Source organism: Cyclopterus lumpus, chromosome 5, assembly GCF_009769545.1.
Source record: "Cyclopterus lumpus isolate fCycLum1 chromosome 5, fCycLum1.pri, whole genome shotgun sequence".
NCBI lineage: Eukaryota > Metazoa > Chordata > Actinopteri > Perciformes > Cyclopteridae > Cyclopterus > Cyclopterus lumpus.
Genome location: NC_046970.1, coordinates 6519880 through 6540680, shown reverse-complemented (window position 1 = coordinate 6540680; position 20801 = coordinate 6519880). Strand labels below are relative to the sequence as shown.

Here is a 20801-nt window from a genome sequence, read left to right as displayed (position 1 = left end):
TTCATTATGCTGCGCAAGTGATAGCCCATTTTCCCATTTCTTGGCTTTTATTCATTTTAATTCATCCTCTAGTTGAGCCATTTCCCCGGCCGCCCTGCTCTGCTCAGTCTCCAGGTCTCTTCTCTATCTCTTAAATCCCCCTTGATTGGTGCAACTGAATGAAACACTGAAGAAATTAAGAAGAAAAAAGCCCCACATCTACAAAGTTTCCTCTTTGAAGCAAAAATCCCATCCCCCCGCCCCCCACTACCCTGTGTTTAAAATGTGAACATGTGGCGAGGTGGCATTGATGGAGGTGGCTAATCAAAAGCACAAGACAACTTTTACTTCCTGTGTTCTTCAAAACTTAGATAACCCAATATTGTTTGTTAAAATGTCTGACAGCATTCTGTCCTCCTGTCTCAGCGCCTGTCCAGTCTGACTCAAATGGACCAGAATGGACAGAAGAAAGGATGAGCTACAGGCAATATGGCTACAATTGTTAAAGTATAGCTTGAGAGACAGTCAAAAGAGACAGACCCACCAATGTGGGCCAAACGAGAGCTCGCTGAATGGTGTGTGCATGACGTGTGTGTATTTAGGGGGCAGCAAGGACGGGAGATGTCAACATTTTGTCTTCAAAGTGCCCATCCACATTTGCATAATGTCCATTCCCCACGAGCAACAAAGAAAGGAAGGAGATGCTCGTACAAAACCCAATTGACGAGGCAACAATGGTGGCCTGAAGGGTCACTTTGAGGGGCCTAAAATGTTCCTCAATCATGGTTTAATATTTTGTCAGGCTGGTTTGGGAAAATGTTTTTTTTTGCCAAAGCTCAGTCAAACTCCCGCTTTGTCTGATTTGACGAGCAAAATACATTCAACCTGAATAGTTCTCACATAATCACGAAAAAAAAAAGAAATAAAAAGAAAACAATGGCTTTCATTTCACTTGTCAGTATCCGTTGACTTTGCAGCAAAACCAGAAATGAGCTGCAACAGATAAAAAAGGCACAGAGGATGGTGGACGTATCAATGACACACACACACACACACACACACACACACACACACACACACACACACACACACACACACACACACACAAAGGTTTGAGTTAACTGTAAAAGTGTACAAACTAGGTCAATACATAAAGAAAGGGTAATGAAAAGCAGAAATGCAGATAGCGGCCGCTGTATTAAAAGTTTGGTGAAAGCACTGAGGGGTAAAGGGACACACGCAGCTGGCAGAGAGGCAGGTGTGGGGAGTGAGAGGGCTGATGTAAGGGCGAATGAGCGGGCGAGCAGGCAAAGATGGATGATGGATGGTGTTGATACAGGAGGCAGCAGCCCTTCTTTATCTAGGCAGCACAAGCCAGACCTGCCGGGGTGATGGGTGGGCTGTCAGCCTTTTGTTTATGGACCACCGCCCATCTCCCATCTCCTATATGCCCCAAAACCCTAGATCACTCAAAAATAGCTCCTAGCTCACCACTCTTTTGTCTCTCCATCTCTGACTGTCTTCCTTTTTCATTTTCTTTGCAAACAAATGGGATTTGGTCTTCCCAAGTTTGTTTCAAATGTACAGTAGCAAAGGAAGAACTCCACAAGAAAAAGTGTCCGTTCCATATTTCTCCATTGGTTTTGCAAATGTGGAGAAAAATATGACATGAAATGTAATAACTTTAACTGTTGATAATGAAGTGTGTCTTTGAGGCATTTAAGTCCACAGAGGAGGAAAAAGAAGAAAGAGGATGGGAAGAAGTGAACCTAATCCAACCGTAGCCCCACAAGTTGCACGCTTCCAATTAACGACTGGTTGGTTTATCAGTCCACGACGGGTGATTGCTGTTTTTAATCATTTTCTTTCTCTACACGGTTTCTTCCACTCTATCAGTTCTTCCCGCTCTTATCATCTAACCCCTCCTCGCTCCGTCTCGCTTCCCAGCCCTTCTCTGTTCGCCGCTGCCGCTGTTTCATGGCGCTTCTCATGGAGCCGCCGTCTCACGCTCATGTCCAGCGTTAGAGCTCGCTCTGTATGTTAAATAAAAAAACTTTGATGCGCGAGTTTAAAATCTGCCGATGGTTGTTCCTCGACCACCCTCCACAATGTCTCATCCAGTTCAATGCACCGTCGGAATGAAAACTCAAAACCAATCCCGTGATCAAGACCGAGACAAGAGAGTCAGATCAAGTATTGGGACAGAGATCAATGCATCGCCCCGCAGTATTGGAAGTTAGATCAAGTTTGACTCCTTGGCTCAGGACAACAGAGGGTATGTTTAGGCCTTTTCTCCTGACTCATCTGGGCACACAGCTGTAGTCCTCTGACAGAAATCAACAACCACCTCCTCTTTCACCTGCCTTTGTTAGCGTGATTGATTTGGAGACCTGAAATGTGCCTGTCACGTTGATCGATCTGTCGACTCGATGGGGTTCTCCCTCCCGCCCTCGGCGTGGTAATAAATAAAGTTGACGGAGCAGCAGTTATGGCTTCTCTAATTTACCCGACGCCTCACACCGACAGAGACTCATAACAAGGTGACACGGCGCTGTAACGGTCACGCTCAGTCACCTCTTTGTCGAGCGGAGAGAGGGACCGGAGGTGGTAGTGCATGATGTGTGTGTGTGTGTGTGCGTGTGTGTGTTTGTAGAGGCTAACTGATTCGAGGTTGCCTCTCTTCCCTCTGGTCAAGGTGTTATTGAGAGTGGGACTGTTATCTCTGTCCATGAGGCTGCCTCACTAACGTGAGCACACCATCCCTACCAATCCCAGCGCGGCGAGCAGCCTGTCCGTGTGGGTTGTTGCTAGCCACATCCTTCTGGGTGGGCTATAACTCATCTCCAGGCGGGGGATAGGGCCTTATCTCAGTCCCCCTCCACAGGCCTGGCCCTCTCCTTCTCTGTCTTCGGGAAAAGATTTTTCCGGTGCCCCGGTGTGTGAGTTATAGTTGGGGTTAAGGTGACTGAATAGGCCTGTCTGTTTGAGTTGTCTTGGTGATATTACGTCTGGGCGTGGGCCGAGGAATGTGAAGGTGTACGTGTCTGCATTTATACAGTACGTTTATGCCTGAAATGTATTCGCCACGCAAACAAGTCGCGTGTCTGTTCATCTTAATGTATCCGATCCCATGAGGTGAAACACTATTGTCAGAGGTTATTCTTTCCCAGTGAAGGGCATCGTTACAGTTGCATCTGAGGGTTGCCCCCCCCCCCCTTCCACACGCATAACCCCCTCACCCCCCAATCCACCCAATCCATGCCGCCCTCTCTCTGTCATCTCAGCCTATCAATCAAAAATGTATTAAGTCCGGAGTCGTGGCCGATCAAAGGCAGAATTCCTGGGAGGAGAGCAGATAAGGCCTATCTCATTAATAAGTGCTTTACCATCGTAGGGACCCGCGCGCCTCGCCACACCCTGCCTGCCTCCCTTTGATATCTAATTATCCATCCGTTTCATTCTGTCAGAGAGGGAGGAGAGGGACGGCTCACAGTGTCATCGCAACCAAATACTGTTGCATGTGTGTCGGTGTGTATCAGGATCTGGGGAAAGGGGCCGCACCGAAACATCATGACATGCAAGCAAATCCAAATGTGCAGAGAGTGGCACATGTAAACAAATGCAAATAAGATGTTCTTGCAAAGGCAACTGGGCCCACGTTTGTATGGCACCCCCCCTCTCTTGAAAAGCTGTCATGCATATAGTGTGAGCCTGAGATGGAGAGAGGGATCTATTTTACAGAGTGTAACGCTAACAGTCAAACTGCTGTTGAGACTCGCGGGCGGCTTACAAATCTACCATTTAACAATCTGTCGGAGCAATGAGCTCTTAGAGTGCTCCAAAGCTGGAGACGGATAAGATAGTAGTGGGTGAGGAAAGAAACAAGATATTAAAACATCAAGGTAAGATATTGAGGAAAGGGGACAATGGAAGGAGTGCAAGGGTTAAGAGGATTTTTAAGAAACGCCGGGTAAAGACTGATGGACAAAAGAAGAAGAAGAAATGAAGAGGGAAGGGAGAAGCAGACAGGAGAAATGAGAGAATGGGAAATGGGAGGGAGAGAAAGAGCAGGACATTCTTTTCCCTTCTCTCTTTGGTTTTCTGTAAGAGTAGCTCAGGAAGATAAGGCTAAAAGGTCCGTCAGTCTGTTGTGGAACAATCCGTTCTGTGTCTCTCGCCTTTTTCTCCCTCTCTCTCTCTCTCCCTCAAGATACTGCCTTTCTCTCTGTCTAATGGTACAACTCAGATTTCTAGTGATGCCTCTTGTGATATGGCTCATCTCTGGTGGCATGGTTTACTGACATCACTTGTCCAATACAATATACTCTCATCCCATAAAGAGCAAACCAGCCACAAGTAACATTCTGTGAGCACTTTGGGCTAATCCTCTTTAAAGGACAAACTTTAAATGTAGCTAATATTCAAACCAGTGTCACTTATTGATATGAAGAAAGACAATTCAAAGCTAGAATAAAACGGCTGAAATGATGTCTTCATTTAACTGAGCTGTTCAAACCCTCGTCCCTAATCGCTCAAAGCAGAGCTCGAAGACAAACACAGACCAAGGAGGATTTAAAAGAACAAAAGTGACACAAAACACAGGCCTAACAAAGACTCCAAAGTCTTCCTCCCCATCCCATGTCCTCTTTTAAAAAGAGACCTTCATCTCTCGGCGTTCCTGTTATGAAGAGACTTTCTCAAAGAGGAGAGAGGAGGTGTGTCAAAGACTTGGGTCACAATGTTTACAAAGACAACTTTTAATCCAATCACAGCATCCCCTGCTTTTATTTCCTGTTTCATGGGATTACAATTCAATGAAACATATTAAAAAACAATTAATTTATGGCTGAATAACATATTTTTCTGTTTTAAATGGATGGGTTTTAAAGACTGAAAGGGGAATCTACAAAGGCAATAATTAAAGTCAAAGAAGTCAAATTAGTTTCCTTAAACTTTAAATTCTATTTTGTATTTATATATTTTTAAAGGAAATGTTGATGTAAATCCAGCAAACAAGGCTCTCTCTCTCTCTCTCTCTCTCTCTCTCTCTGTGTGTCTCTCTCTCTGACCTGTTGTGAAGCTGCCTGAGGGCTTGAATAACTGTCTGGTGCCATGCTGCCTCACCCCCAAGGCCTTCTGGGAGACGAAGAAGAGGTCAGAAGAGCTGTGTGTGTGTGTGTTTGTGTGTGTGTGTGTGTGTGTGTGTGTGTGTGCGTGTGTGTGTGTGTGTGTGCGCACGCATGTGAAGGTGTATGCCCATGGCTGTTCATCGAGCCTGGACGATATGGGAAGAGTGTGTGTCAATGGAAAGACATGGGAATAAGTGGAAAGGGAGTCGTGTGTGTGTGCGAGCATGGGACCCAGAGCGCTACATAAAAGAGCACAAACAAAAATCATGTGATAAAGGCACCAAATTGGCTGCATTCATGTCAGTGGCAGATTTACAATAACTTAATAGGATCAAATGTGGACTCCATCCGTACTGGTATCTCTTTAAATTAAAAAAAATAGAGACGATGAGGACAATAATTACATCAAACACACACACACACACACACACAAACATACGCACACACACACACACACACACACACACACACACACAGGACCGCGGCTGAAACGGCCTCCAGCCAACCTCTCAGCTTCGCTATAGCACCTTTCTCCTGAAGCAGTTACTGGGTGTGAGAGAACACATCAGACCCACAGGCAGATGAAAGAGAGGTCAGCCCGCTGAGGTGAACCTCTTCTCGGGCTGACCAGGGCTAGAGGCGCTGCCTGCCTGGGTGGCACTGCCTACACCCCCAGCCGAACGGGTCTGGTTGTGATTTGGTTCTGCCGACGTTAAGACACAGCAGAGTCTCCCTTGGTTTTTTCTTGTTTGTTCCCAGGATGGCTTGGCTAACGTGGGTTAGGAAGGGGTGACGGAGAGGTCAGGGGGGCTCCAGTCAACTGTGCCCGGAGGGGGAATCCTGGGGAGGGACAGCAGAGCGGTAGCTGAAGGGAGGGGGGCTATCCCTCAGGAGCCTGGCCCCTCCCAAATCAAAAACAAACAAACAGAGTGGTCCTCTGATCTAATCTGGCTGGACTAAAGCCCTCTAAACAGAGCGCCTGGAGCAGCTACTACAGCAGCTTGTCCCTTCCAGCAACTATAGTAGAAGGGATGGTAGTTACAGTACCTCCAAAAGCACTGTAACTACTATGACATCATTTTGCAGGCTCTTTAAATCAAGAGTTAACAGGTAAAAATGATACTATAATACATTGGATGCATTAGGGGCTAGTTGCAATATTCTTTGCTTTTAACTGGAAATAAGCGCTCACGGGGCGGGTTCAATTTATTTACAGATAACGACAGTTACTTTAAGCATTGTAGTGAAAAAAAAAATTATATTTTCCGACTGCAGGGGGACAGTATTTCATCAGCCACTCGCCTGGGAAAGCCAACATGTTTCGGGCTCTCTGAATACTCACCCTAAACATTCCTTCTGGTTTTTGTGTTTTGAAGCTTTGCTTTGGTTTAGGCAGTAGACTAAACTTCTCAGTGGCCAACTGTTACCACAACACAATGCTAAACAAATCCCTCTTCCTCAGCAGTGCGCCCGGCCAATTGCAGCGCAGCGTTCTGTCAGCTGACCAGCGAGGGAAGATGAGGGTGAGATTAGCCCAATCAGGGGTCAGGCTGAGGTTATCACAACCACTCCAAAACTAAAACAGATGGAGAGCGAGTGCAGCCCGACTCAACATCTACCGTCGGCCTCATATCTTTAGGCCGTGTATTCTCCTTCTCCACTGGACTGGAAGAATGTCAGACTTAGTTTTTTGGGTTTTGATTTCTGGGTCAAGTTGCTTTAACAAAATATCGTGTGGATCAGCACGTCTGAGACGTAAGATACGACTCGTGATAACAGGAGATGCGTAACTCTTACACAGCGGTGAAAGCTCTCTGTCCCTCGTGGTCACAGATATATTTTTATATCATCGTACCGAAAGTGTAATATCGCAAATGTGCGCACACCTTAAAACAATTTCCTTTTCGAGTATAGCGGGTGCTGAGATCACCCAACATTGGAGTCCGAAATATATAAAATACTGCACATAGAAACAGATGCACAGCAAGACAAGTTAAAAAGAGGAGAGTAAAACGTATTTCAAAGTATTTGCTGTGGTTGTGAGGGTTTATGATAATAACAGGTAATCCAGCTTTTGATGTATCAGTAGAGACCTGCACTCTTATTTTCTGGTGGCAATGCAGACCTGTCCCGAACTGGCAAATAGAAACGTGTCTAGTTTGTCCCAAACGACATTGCCGTCGTCTGTCAGTCTGCTCTGGCTTATTTTTCCGCCCACTTTGTCTATTTTTGCATAATTGTTTGCTTGTTCTTTTCATTATCCCTCCATCTGGAATCCAACTCCCTGCAGTGATCAACATAAGGCCCCCTATCAGGCCATGTCTCCTTCTTTCTCTCTCCAACTCCTTGCACCTAGATGAGATGCAATTGTGATTAACAGCGCCACGATAAGACGACACAAGACTTTTGTCATGCTGGAAAAACAAACAAACACAAAAATCCGCCGAGATAAAATGATGGAAATATGTACAGCGTCTTATCACAGATGCTAATTGTTTCCGCGTGGGAGGGGAGGGAGACGAGCGGTGCACGTGAGGGAGGAGAAGAGGAACTTGAGAATATCCTCCCTGTGCGTTTGGCCTGCGCCTGACTTCAGAGCTAAGCCCTCTCTCAAGAGAAGGTCAACACCAGGTTCAACTTTTCACCTCGGCAGCCTGAGAGAACACACTAAATACCGAGGACTACGCCGCGGTGCGCTGCAAGGTCGCCCGGCCTCAGAACACACTTGCACAGCATATTTCAAAACCAGGAAATTCAATAATGCATTTTCAAAGTAAAATAAATTCCACGGCAAAATGTCTGTTGCAATTGGGTAAAGACACACTTGGTACATACTCAACATGAAATATGAGTCAAAATCTGCCTTAAAAAAATTCTACAAACTGCAACAATTGTATTTAAATTACATTGAAATCATGTAGATTCAATCTTTTGAGTCAGATTACCAGAAAACTACATGTTGATGACATTTTGGTGACAAACATGAACTCACAAAGTCAACAGACTTTCAAAAGGGGGACACCAAAGCCCCTCGACAACCTCCTGAGGGGACAAGTGGGTGAACTATAGTGGGGCACCCTTCATTTATCTTTTGGGCATCATGTCTAGTGGTGCATTGCATACTAAGCGTGTGTGTGCGTGTGTGCGCACACACACTGTATTGCACGTGTTTGCGTGTGTGTGTGGGCATAACGATGTCAGCCTCGGTCAGGTGTAACTGAACAGACAGACAGACAGACAGGCGGGCGGCCGGCTGGCGTCAGCGGCCACACGCCTGTCACGACACACCACACGCCGCGGAGCCGCATACCGCAGCACCCACACCGCGGACACACAATGGGCGCTCAGTCCCCCGCATCACGCACCAGCGGCAGCAGCAATGTGAAATATTCACACGAGGACAAAAGGTAGAAAGACGGGCGGGGGAAGGTGGTGGTGGTGGGGGGTGAGACCTGGAAGGTGAGGACCGAGGAAAGAGTTCAAAAAGTGGGCTTGAGGTGACATGAAATAACTTCACTTGAGACACAACTTGAGCGTTCAGACAAACGGGCTCCGCGCGGCTCATTGAGTCGGCATTTTTGCATTTGCTAGTTTTGCATATAGCAACAACAAAGTTTAATTGGGACAGCTGTTTAAAAATGCACCATACATTTTTACTTTGACAAAAAATAAAAGCTGTAAAGGAGGATGTCTTTGGTAATAAACAGCATTTATTTTAGAATGATTATACTACTTTTACTTTCATTTAAACTATTGCAATAATCATAACTAAGACTGAAACAATTAATAATTTGTACAATTACTCAAATGACAGTTAATCGCCATCAATTTTAATAATCAAATACTATAATAAATATAAATATAGTATTTATATTTATAATTTATCATCTTGAATACAAGTCCTACATAAAAGAAATATAGATTTTCAGAGGTGCTGCTCTTTGCTCTTTTGCATGATTGTAAGTTGAATGTTTTTGGTTGTTGGCTGTTAATTAGACAAAATATTCAGTTTCACAACGTCACTTTTGGCTGCGGGAACTTGTGATGGTCGTATTTCCCAATTTTCTAACAATTTATCGAATAAAAAAAAGAAATGTGACTGTTGTCAAATGTTCAAGAGATTAATCAATATAGAGAATAATGCTTAATTTCTGCACTAATCACTACTTTGATTCAGTCACTCAAAATATTGCAGCAGTTTCTATGCGGAACTTTCGAAGTAAACTATTTATCTTGAAAATTATATTTTGAAAAGATATAATGGTCCTGTGCTTCATAAGAACTGAAAACTGCAAAGATCCTTGAAATGAATATCATGTTAGAGTAGTCAGACTATGGGACCCGACTTGAGACGCTGCAGATGTTTTACAGCCCTCTGCCGCCCTCTGGTGGAACAGCAGGAGACCTACATTAACTGCCTGCCTTCGCTGCACAACCTCCTTATTAAAACTCTTAGTCTGACCTGATGTTTCTAACCTTGTGGGGATCTGGGGGATGAACAGCAAAGACATTAATGTCGGCCATGTGTGAAGAAGTCACTTGAGCGTTTTCTGCAACCAGGGCCAATGGAGTACAGTGGGGCCCTCTCAAGCTATTGCCGACACCCTGAGCCCCGCACATCTGGTGTTAATCAGCAAAGCTTACACAAACACACACATACAAAGAGACAGACACACACAAGCAAACACTTCGGCAAAGATCCCCTTAAGAAAATCCCTCTCAACTCCTGAACTTCCGACATGACTGGGGTCAACACACTTGCCCTGGATCTATTAGTACAAACACCAGAGCCGTAATAAGAGCTGGTGAGTATGGTGTCCTCACATATACACACATATACACACACACACACAAAAATGTTGGACACTTTGGGCAAGTAGAGCACATAATTAACCACAAATTCAAAAATGCACATAAATTCAACGGAGATGAAAAAGGTGTGTTCTGAGCTGTTGATGAAATAAAGATATATCACAGCAGTCACAAGAGCATAATCATAGTGCCTGAATACATAAATACCTTTATAAAGATATATCACAGCAGTCACGAGAGCATAATCAGAGTGCCTGAATACATAAAAACCTGTACTACCATACTATTTAATATTCCAGAAAGGGATTTAGTATGTCCCAATACATAGTATGTCAAATGCAGTATGCCAAAACAAACAGGATGTTCTACTACATTTGGTTGCATTTTGCAGTTTGCTAGTCAGCTTGCTTTTCTAGCTATTCTGACCCACAATCCTTTGCGCAGCGGCTATTGGAGCAAAAGGGCCAAAGTTCAAGGTGACGTGTTACGAGAAGTTGTATGTCCCGATTGAATGTGTACGGCATGCAACAGCACATACTTTGTGAGGGCAACTGCAGTATGTGCTAAAAGTAAAAAATGAAGTATATGATTTGGAACGCAGCTTGAATTTCTGAGAGCTCAAAAGGTCAAAAATGTTCAGAGGCAGGCAGAGGGGTTCAATTTTGAGCCGTGCCAAAAATGCGTCCACTTAATTTGCACAATGACAAGAAAGACAAACACACACCACTGTTTGCCCTTCAGGGACTTTAATGGAAATAGTGAAATAAAGACCAAAAAATAGACTATTTATTGTGAATACTAAGAGCTAATGTAAACTTTCAACAATTAAATGACAATTAGATACTTACGGGTGCATCCTTCAGTGAAGCTAACAATTTGCATTATGTTGCCCTAAAACACATTGAGAAAAAAGGTAGCAACCCAAATATGAGTGTGTGTTATCATTGAGTGTGGCTAAATGAATCCTCTGCTCAGGTTGAAGTTGTGTGCAACTATATATGCAGGGAATTATATGGCAACTCTTTATACTTCAGAATCAGAAATATCTCCATAACAATATTTCACAAAGACATGTTGACAAATCACAGTGTAAATAATAACATTACCAGGAAGCACGGCACCCAGTTGAACTATATTCAAATTCAGTTTCCTTTCATTAATATACTTGCATGTAGCTCTGTCAGGAGTAAATGTGAGTAAATGTGAGTACATAGCAGTCATATGTGACTTCATTTTGAATTACTGAATCTGTCAATAATGATTGTTCCAACCTTAAATCATTTGTAAATCATACATGTAAAGGGAACATGAATGAACATAATGCAAACAGCATCACTGAGGTTTCATAAGCATCGACTATGATACTTTTTATTTCCTTACTGCAGCATAAATAATATATTGGACACTATACTTTACTATAACAATATAAGAATAGGTGAGTGAGATCCTGCTGAATACTTAATTGGAGCGCACGGAACAATGGCGGACCTATGTCCACACGGTTGGTCGACTCCTGCTTCTGGTCTTCTCTTTTCGGGTGAGGTTCAAGTCGAGAAGGTCTCCGGACTGAGGTGGACACACTCGTGTATTACAGTTGGGTCATTTTAAAATCCGGTACTAAATGTCGGCGATATACATTAAAAACATTAGCTAGCTTGCTAGCTAGTGTTTTTCGCTAGTGTTTGTGTAACATTAGCGGCTTTGCGCTGCGGTACATTTGAAAAAATCGTGGGTTATATTATCCTTGTCATCTTTTCCTTTGTAGAAGTTGAACACAATAATTGAAGAAAAAAAAAAAAAAACTTCAGATAAAGCACAAATCTCACCTTTTGTCAAAAATTCTGTTTTTGAGTGTGCCGCACTCAGCCCACAGTGAGCTCACTGCTGCCCCCAGTGGCCATAACACTACTCACACGTTCCTGTCTAGTCCTGACTTGTACTGATAGTACGACAAAAAGGGCAAACATGCCCAACACATATTTTTAGTGAGGTAAGGTATTTAACTGCGGGGAAATAAATGCCACTATAAAAAAATATTCCTTTAAAGTTACTGCATTTAATATTTGCTAAAGTAAGTGTGCTACTAGTGTACAAGGGATACGTGCTCTTACTATGTTGCTGCGAACGGTGATGATGAGGTTGAGGAAATTAAGTGCCAGCTACTTGTACCACTCCAACATTATAAGTATTCACAGTCGACCAGCTCCAAATTTAAGCCCAGTTAGAGCTGTAGTAAGAGTTGAGGACGTACCGTACGTGGGTTGTTTTTTACACCAGCAGAGTAGTAGTTCTTCACAGTCCGTATATGCCGAGCGCTTATTGTTCACCTCTTCTCGAGGAGGTCAAGGGCCGTATCTTTGCGAATCAAGGTGCAGCTCCCAAAGCACAAAGTGAGGGAAAACATTACGTTACATTTAATTTAGCTGACGCTTTTATCTCAATAAGTGCACGCAACCATAAGAACTCAGAACAACAAGAATCAACTCAAAGAAAATAACAATTTATTCAAGAGAGACAAACTATAAGTAAGTGCCATTTAAGTGCGACTAAAGTGATTTTTTACATTTTGATTTAAGGTGTAGTCGGAAAAGATGTGTTTTTAGTTTGCGGCGGAAAATGTATAAACTTTCTACACCATCATTTAGAAGCCAGGACCGCAGTCGGGATATTGTTGCGTGTTTACACAATTGGTACAGTTGTGGCCGAGGTCATGTACGCACACACCCATGTTACCTCGAAGTGAACCCCAAATGCAAACAAACAAAACATGCTGGGCTGAGCAAGATACATGCAGTGCATGCACTGACAGGAGGCAAATAATATATTGATTTGATTGCAAAGTGGCGTAGAGAAGTTCATTTGGATATGCAAAATACTTTGACATATATATTTATATTGGAAAGCTTTTCATGCCTCATTATTCATGCCATTGGTAAATCCATCGGCCAGCGTTCTAACGTTCACAGACCGCCGACATTATCAGTGTAACAATCAGTAACATTGTCATTGGGTCTCTAGCCAGGTTGCAAATGGTTCCCGGTTTGTCATTGATGTTGAAGCACGGAGCGTCACTTGTCGCGCCCGAAAGGATGTACGCTGAAAACACATTATTAAAGAATCATGTCATATATAACAGTCAAACTGAAGTGTGTTTGCTACGCTGATTTCTTCAATATGAAATACGTATATGATTTAATTTTGGGTAGAATAAAACATATGATTCCTGTATTTGTTAAACATTTAGATTTAAGTAAAGTAACATGAACAACTATACCCCCGGAGATGCCACCCGGAGCATCGTGGAATCTGCCACCCCAGGATCTGCCACCCCCGGAGCTGCCACGCCAGGAGCTGCTACCCCCGGAGCTGCCACCATGGGCAGAGAAACCTGTTATGAAAAATTATAAAAAACAACTTCAGTAAAATTGCTCAGCCTAAAATGAGATTCGTAAAATGTGAATATCCTGGTGGAATCAAGGTTAAATAAGGTATTCTACATAATTAAGTTAAAAGAGAGTGTCGTACCACTTTTTCTCTCTGCTTTCTGTCGCTGGTCTGTGAAACAAGGAAACCGTTAGAAAACACACAACACACAGTCGTCTTTGGCATGTTCTACTTATTGATTCAACAAGTTTCTAATTTCTTTTTTTTAAACCTTTATTTAACCAGGTGAATCCCATCGCTTTTTCGAGGGTGACCTGGCCAAGACAGGCAGCAGCATAAGAAACACATAGTTACAAACAAAAAACACTGAACAAGACAAGTTAAAAGAACTGAAAAGTTAAGAGACAGTGACATAATAAGTTATTGACATTTTTGGGAACCTGCCTCCATTTCTTTCATTGTATATTTAAAAGCGGTAAGTGGAATCAGTTCTTTGATTTTCAAAGTATTCTGCAACATATTCCAGGTTGAAGGTGTACACAAAAGACCCTTTTCCCATTTCCGTTGTGGCATTTGGGACAGTGAGCATCAGGAAGTCTTGAGAACGCAAAGAGTATTGTCCCACACTTTTCTTCATGAGGAGGACACACAGGTAATTTGGGAGCAGACCAAGGATTGCCTTGTAAATGAAGGTGTACCAATGACAGCGCCTACAGGTGGCCAAAGCAAGCCATCCTAATAATGTAACTATATATGCTATACATTTAAAATAAATAATATTCTGGTTTACCTTTCAGTTGAGCAGATCACTATCAATTGTTTTTTCTAATCAGCTTCTAACTTATTAAGCACGGCCCTCAGATTCCCTCACCCTCAGTCAGTTTATCAGCGATGAGAGGGCTGACTGGTCCGTCCTCAGTTTCAGGCTTGGTGACCACCATGGAGGTGAGAGGGGTGACAAAGTTGTATCTCAGGGACAAGTCCAGGGCCTTGGCTGTCGCATTGTCTTTCTCTTGCTGAGTACCAATGTCACTGGGAGATTGAAGAGGAAGATTGAGCAGATATGCAATATGTTTACACATGATGTGCAATAAAATGCACATCTGTCACAGTTCATGGGGAAGCCGGCTTCAAATCTTGGTGCAGGTACAAACAAAGATGGCCGACAACATTCAGATAAACAAACCTATTCTCCAGTAGCTGTTGGATAGTGAGGTAGGCCCAAAGACGCTCTGAAAAATCTCCAAAGATGTACTCCTGGTCTGGGTAGATCACATCCAAGTTTACCACACTGGCCTTTCCCTGCACCTGGAAGTCCTCCTCAGGCTGAAGAAAGAGGAGAAAGATGAGAGATTTAATGGCAGGTATTGCTGACATGAGAGGAGCTTCACAGTATCATTTGATAACAAGTCTAAGAGTCAACTAAACTTTAAAAAAAGTGTACTTAATGTGGGAATATACCCTTAGTAGGTGTAATGTTCACTATGTTCACCATCTTATTTTAGCACGTGTGTACGCTAACGAGTGCTAATTAGTAAGAAGTACAGCAGAGGTTGATAGAAACAACAATAGGTTGGCAGGTATTTACTCATTTACAGAAATGTTGACCTGAAAATGAAGCCTGGTGAAAAGTTAAGGGATCTAGTGAGTAGGATTCATCCTCTGGGGAACATGACTGTATAATTACATGACAATCCACCAAAATTGGTATTTTAAATTTTTCAGAGACCATCCCTTAAAAGATGGAAGAGTAAAATAGGACCATCATGGCCCTGAGATGGTATCAGAAAAACTAAAACTGCCAAAGTAAAAATACTAAAGACTAAGACAACCTACTTAAGTTCAATTTGTTTGTATTATCATTCATACCATTCAATATTAAGTCACAGGAACTGTTTCACTGATTGTCTATTCACCAGAGATTGTCTTTCTCATGCTTTAATTGTCCTTTTCTCACCCCCTGGGCAAACACCTCCACCACGAAGTTATCCATGTCACTGTCCGTCAGCCGACCGGCCACCACGATCTCCGAGCCGTTAAACAACTGGCTGTAGTGGTTTTTGGTCACGAAAACCACCGCTTGTTCAGGATAACGCAGGTCTACCTCCAAGAGAAGAGGGCTGGCCACCTCCTCATAGAAACCCTGGAACAAAGACACACTCTATATCGTGCAATATCTCTAATAAATGTATTGTCTAAATGTCCTTATGCAAACACACACACACACACACTACATATATATACAGTATATGTTTGCTGTAAATAACCTACCTTGAGTTGAACGGCTGCATCTGAACCCTCAAAGATCCGGCGGGCTGCTCCTTTGTTTTGTCTGGACATCACATCCAGGAAGGAGTAATCCACATCATTTCCGAATCCAAGAGAGAACAGAGTCATCTTCCCCCCAATAGCAGAGCGCACATTCTCCTGAATGGTCTTCAGGTTGGACTCCCCTACATGCAGGCACACAAGTGGGTTATGTGGCTGTGTGAGCCTGCAATGAAAGCCTTGCAGTTTCAACAAGACTTAACTTACTTAACCTACTTCTAAGGTTTTTTCAAACTTTGATTTCTATTGTGTATCAAATTGCTGCATTCACAAATCTGTCAGGATTCAGCCCACTAAAGGTTTGTCTTTATTCACAGACAACTTTTAATCTCAAAAGGATCTCCATCAGGTCTTTCTTCACAAACAAAAAGAAACTAGAATGGACCAAACCATTTTGACACATCTACTTCATCAAAATGTTTATGCACTGTGCACAGAACCAGCCCTTTTTCTTAAATCACAGTTAGCTACATGTCACATATGTTTTAAACATGCTGTACTTACTCTACACATATAATATACATACTGTATACCAAATGAAGACATTTTACCGCTGTTTGGCATCCCATCGGTCAATAAAATAATCATGTCCGCACTCCTCTCTGGAAGGTTCTTATCTCGTCTTTCTCTCTGCAGCATGCTCACTGCCTTCAGAACAGCGTCATTGATATTGGTGCCTGAAAGGTAATAAAACAACAAAAAAGTTCCCGCTGCGCATTAGATGAGAAAGCGCTTACCACTCTCATTTTAGTCCACTAAATATGAAGCTACAGCCAGCAGGCGGTTTCTTAGCTTAGCATAAAGACTGGAAGCATGGGGAGGCCTGGCTCAATCCAAAAGTAAGAACATACAATTAAAAGAAATAATGCATTGTATCTTGTTTGTTTACTTAAAAAAACAACTGAGTAACAATTTGACTTCCTGGAGTCAGCTTGCTTCAGTATTTGCTATTTCAAATGCATTTTCCAATTAAGACTGAAGTCAAATAAACCAATGAAAAGATGACAAATTGTAAAATTAGGAAGTGCACAAAAAATGGCATAAAGGTCGTGACTATTTGCTTTCCTCTTACTTCCTTTGTCTTTTAGTTTCCTGATGTAGGCAATGGCTTCAGTCACATATCTGTGTGTTGCTTTGGTCAGAGACTCCTTCCAGGTGGTGATTTTATCATCAAATAGGATCAGAGCAAAGTGGTCCTCTTCGTGGAGGTCATTCAGAATGGCCACCAGCGCATCGCGGGTCTGCAAAGGTTCCCAAATCCACACATGAAGATGTGCATACATTAATGTAAACATTATGGGGCTCAGCTCCACAAATCATTTTTACCTGTGCAATCTTACTTCCACTCATTGATCCGCTCCTGTCAATCACAAACACCACATTCTTTGGGACTCTGGGCAGGTCAGGAGGAGCGAAGAAGTGCACAAAGTATCCGTTCACAATCTGAAGGGAGATACAGAATATGAAGACTAATATGGAAATATAACACAAAGACACAGCTATACTCGCCTTTAAATGACTAAAACTAACATCAGAAGTAAAATAGTAAGACCTGAAGTTCCCCGAGTCCCTCTTTTTGTTTCACATCGTACTTGATGATGAAATCTCCATCAATTATCGTTCCTTCACATCCTGGACATTTCCTCTGCTGCTCCAGCGTTGGTGAGAAAGAGATGTGTGCCTGAGAGGCAAGGAGATTAATTTCAGTCAACATCATAGGACGCATCATTTATGCTAACAAAACCATCATAAAGTTCTTATAAGTCTATTTATAACTCTATAAATGGCAGGATATAAATCTTTTTAACTCTTTACCTTGTTGTCTGAGATGGTTTTCTCCACCAGGGGGAGCAGCTCATTGGAGAGGAAGATTGCAGTGGCCTCAACAAAAGCAATGCCCTGAGGCTCAAGGATGTTTGCCACAATCTGTCCACACACACACAGGCACACACAGCACAGCACAGTTATCACCTATCACTGAGGCAGATCAAGTGTGGAGTTATTGCCATGTAAAGTCATATAAAGTCTCATTAATGACACATGTTCCTCCTCACACTATGCATTCCTAACACCGGACACACATGAATAGTTTGTCATTATGAATAAAACTGAATGAGGAAAGTTTTTCCCACCTGAAACTCCTGCACTGGTTGTTTGGGTTTAACTCGAGTCAGGATCTCATACTGGCCCAGTTTCCTCTGAAGGAGCTCCTCGTAGGTCAGAATGAAAGTCACGTTGCTTTTGGCTGCGATGTTGACAGACACTGAAAACGTCTCCATCTTCCTTCCAGAAACTCTGCAATGATGTTCATGTGTTACTTTAATGTGCTGGTCACACCACCACCAACAGCCCTCTGGAACATCTTCCAGTCCGACTCACTTGACCAGTCCAGCAGTCTGTCCAGAGGAAACAGCCTTCTCATACTGTTTCTTGGCTTTCTCTTTCTCCTTCACCTCCCCGACATAAACCTCACCATCAATTTCCCTGTGAGGAACAAAAACACGTGTAAAAAGATAAAGACAGACAGGATCTAACTGTCAAAAGTACTATATTCTGACTGACATGCTGAAGTTGACGATCAAGGCCGTCTTGGGCAGCTCCACGTCGAAGAAGATTTCCTGAGAGGAGTTTGCCTTGTTCAGAGCCCTGGAGGTCATGACAGTGTGGGCGAATCGAGACATCACCGTGAGGTCCACTTTCACGCTGTACACCTCCACCATCTGAGAGGATGGACAGTGTCACATTCTGCCTCATTCACTGTCATTCTTTACCTGTTGCTCTCTCATCTGTACTGCAGGTACCACATTCCTAACAGTCCCAGTTTTCCATTCTAAGACTAGAAGATCATTGAAGTCACAATGTTGCTTTCCATCCAAACATGTAGCAGTCTGTCTACTTCATTTCGGTTTCCAGGACCCTCCTTTGATTCTGTCACGACTTGCCCTCGCGCCAGTCGGCCTCTGTATGTTCCTGTCTGACTCGTCTGCCTACTTTCTCCTCCTCATGTTGATAGAATTCACCGTACGTGACACTGAAAGAGGAAAACTTGGCATGCTTTTTGAGTTAAATGATTTCTAATAAGGTGTCATCAATAATATAAAATAATTAAAACATCATATCATAAGAGAACAGGCAGCTTATTGTTGTGTCTCTACTGAATTGTGGATCAGAGGTCATGAGAAATGCCGCAGAAATATTCATGTTACAAACCCCAGAGAGGTCACTGTGATGTAAACATGTTGAACCTTTTAGAGAAATTAATAAAGCACAGATGAATAAAGCACAGATGGACAGATCATTTCCAGCATGTGTATTATCTCAAGTATTATTATCAAAATTGTTTCCTTACATTTACAGAGCGTGTGCTTCTTTTCTATGGAAGAAAAAAAAGACAACGATATGACGTTTATTTTCAGCAGGAAGAAAGGAACATCAGCTTAGGACTCAATTCTGCATACCGTTATTGACCTGGGGCCCAAAGCTTCTTTGGTTTCCTGGAACACAACATATGACTGCATGGTTATTAAGGAAAAGCAGGATTGGAGAGAGATGTGCACCAAATTAATAACCATTTGTCATCACTACACGTGGTGTTTCCCTGCATGTTCCCTGTTAGTTACACATTGGCATGATAGACACAGATTTTCCAACACTTTTGTACAACCACTGCATCCCCTCAGAAAGGGAGTACCGATGCAATTCCCATGCTTTTGATATGATCCTTAAAGACTTCTTTCAGAGTACGTTTTTTGAGTAGATTGCGTAAGCAAGGTGCGGCACATAGTCAGACGGGCATGGGAAAAGAGTTTTGGAGGTAAAGATCACACAGTAATCAGGCTGGCAGGAATAAACAGATGTCACACGGCAGGCCGGTTGCAACATGAACAAACTGTGGAAGTATGTATGAGGGCAGATGAGTGGCCGGAGAACTCCATTAACTCACAACTCAACTAGTGGAGTTATGAGTTATGACAGGGTCTTACATTTACATTTTTTTTGGGGGGGGGGGAAATAAAGATATTGGAAGTGGGCCATTCACGGTTTTTGCTCTGAAAGGTCCTGCGAGATGTATGACGTCATCTTCAATGCATGCGCATAATGAAGAAAAGTTCGAAATCCACAAATCTCCAAAAGAGAAATTAGATTATTTTTTTGCCCTGAAAGGGACCTCTGCATGCACCTGTTGGAAGAGCACCACATCATTTTACAGGTGTTACAGATTATGTCTACTAATCCTTAAAATGTACCTTCATTTTCAATTTAGAACATGCTTTACAAACTTATTCTTTAATTTTGTTTGTTTCTTCAGATCCGACTGGAGAAACAGTACAACACAAAATAAAGGAACAACAGAATTAAGTTTTCATGAAAATGGAGCACACGTTAAATACCTGCATCAGTGCATTTCTGCCATAAACGACCAGAGCTCTCCGGGCCTGAGCTGGAAGCGCGAGGCACACACACATCCACAGCAGCATGACTCTCCACTGCGAAGGCATGGCTGGGAAACAGGGTCACCTCTTCCCTGGGAAGGCTGAAAACCAGTATGACGGGAATTCTAGGCGGGGAGGTCCGTGTACGTTTTGTACGTTTGTTTTATGTTTTCATTCGAAAATACGGAAATATTGTGGTTTCTTCGTTTTCTGTTTGAAACCGAAAACGGAAAACCACTACTGTTTGCCGTTTTTGTCGTCTGAAACCGAAAACGGAAGTGCTTAACACGAATGTCAAAATATAAGAGAGGAAAAAAGTAACTGGACTTGGGGAAACAAATCAATAAAGAGTGAAGCCGTGGGCTGAACGACCTGTCTGCTCTCCCGACTCCGTTTGTTAACATGTTATAAGTGCACCTCACACACGAACCCACAACGCTCGGTTACAGTAGTGACGACAGGCAGTTTAATATTCATTCCCATATATGTACACAGCAAGAATCAACTTTTCTATTAATCGTTGCATTCTTTAATGCAACTCATTTCCTAATATAGTTTAATCAAAGTAACGTGTGTGTAGAGTTTATATATATATATATATATATATATATATATATATATATATATATATATATATATATATATATATATATATTTCCACCTCATTGTGCGGTTTCTTGAGTGAACACAGAGACGCAGAGTAAAGCGTTTACCTTCCTACCACTAGATGGCAGTA

At 42.6% G+C, this 20801-nt stretch overlaps 1 protein-coding gene across 1 annotated transcript; it reads right to left on the bottom strand.

Moving 5' to 3' along the window:
- Positions 1 to 12499: 12499 nt before the first annotated feature.
- LOC117731357 (inter-alpha-trypsin inhibitor heavy chain H3-like) lies at positions 12500 to 20399 on the bottom strand. Its single transcript, XM_034533659.1, has 18 exons — positions 20024 to 20399; positions 19091 to 19126; positions 18982 to 19005; positions 18195 to 18352; positions 18012 to 18116; positions 17765 to 17927; positions 17448 to 17558; positions 17185 to 17313; positions 16959 to 17075; positions 16705 to 16873; positions 16184 to 16309; positions 15576 to 15757; positions 15262 to 15447; positions 14491 to 14630; positions 14176 to 14336; positions 13446 to 13475; positions 13195 to 13308; positions 12500 to 13016 (listed from the first exon to the last, which is right to left on the bottom strand). The coding sequence occupies exons 1-18, from the start codon at positions 20129 to 20131 to the stop codon at positions 12874 to 12876; spliced, it is 2202 nt and encodes a 733-aa protein (XP_034389550.1). The 5' UTR covers positions 20132 to 20399; the 3' UTR covers positions 12500 to 12873.
- Between the last annotated feature and the right edge of the window lie 402 nt (positions 20400 to 20801).

What these genes read in the sequence shown, in the direction of transcription:
- LOC117731357 (XM_034533659.1), bottom strand. Translation starts at nt 20,131, where the DNA reads ATGCCTTCGCAGTGGAGAGTCATGCTGCTGTGGATGTGTGTGTGCCTC. An exon ending in TTGATCGTCAACTTCAGCAT is followed by an intron (nt 18,117 to 18,194) that starts GTCAGTCAGAAT and finishes TGTTCCTCACAG; the next exon opens with GGAAATTGATGGTGAGGTTT. An exon ending in GTGGAAGTAAGATTGCACAG is followed by an intron (nt 16,874 to 16,958) that starts GTAAAAATGATT and finishes GAACCTTTGCAG; the next exon opens with ACCCGCGATGCGCTGGTGGC.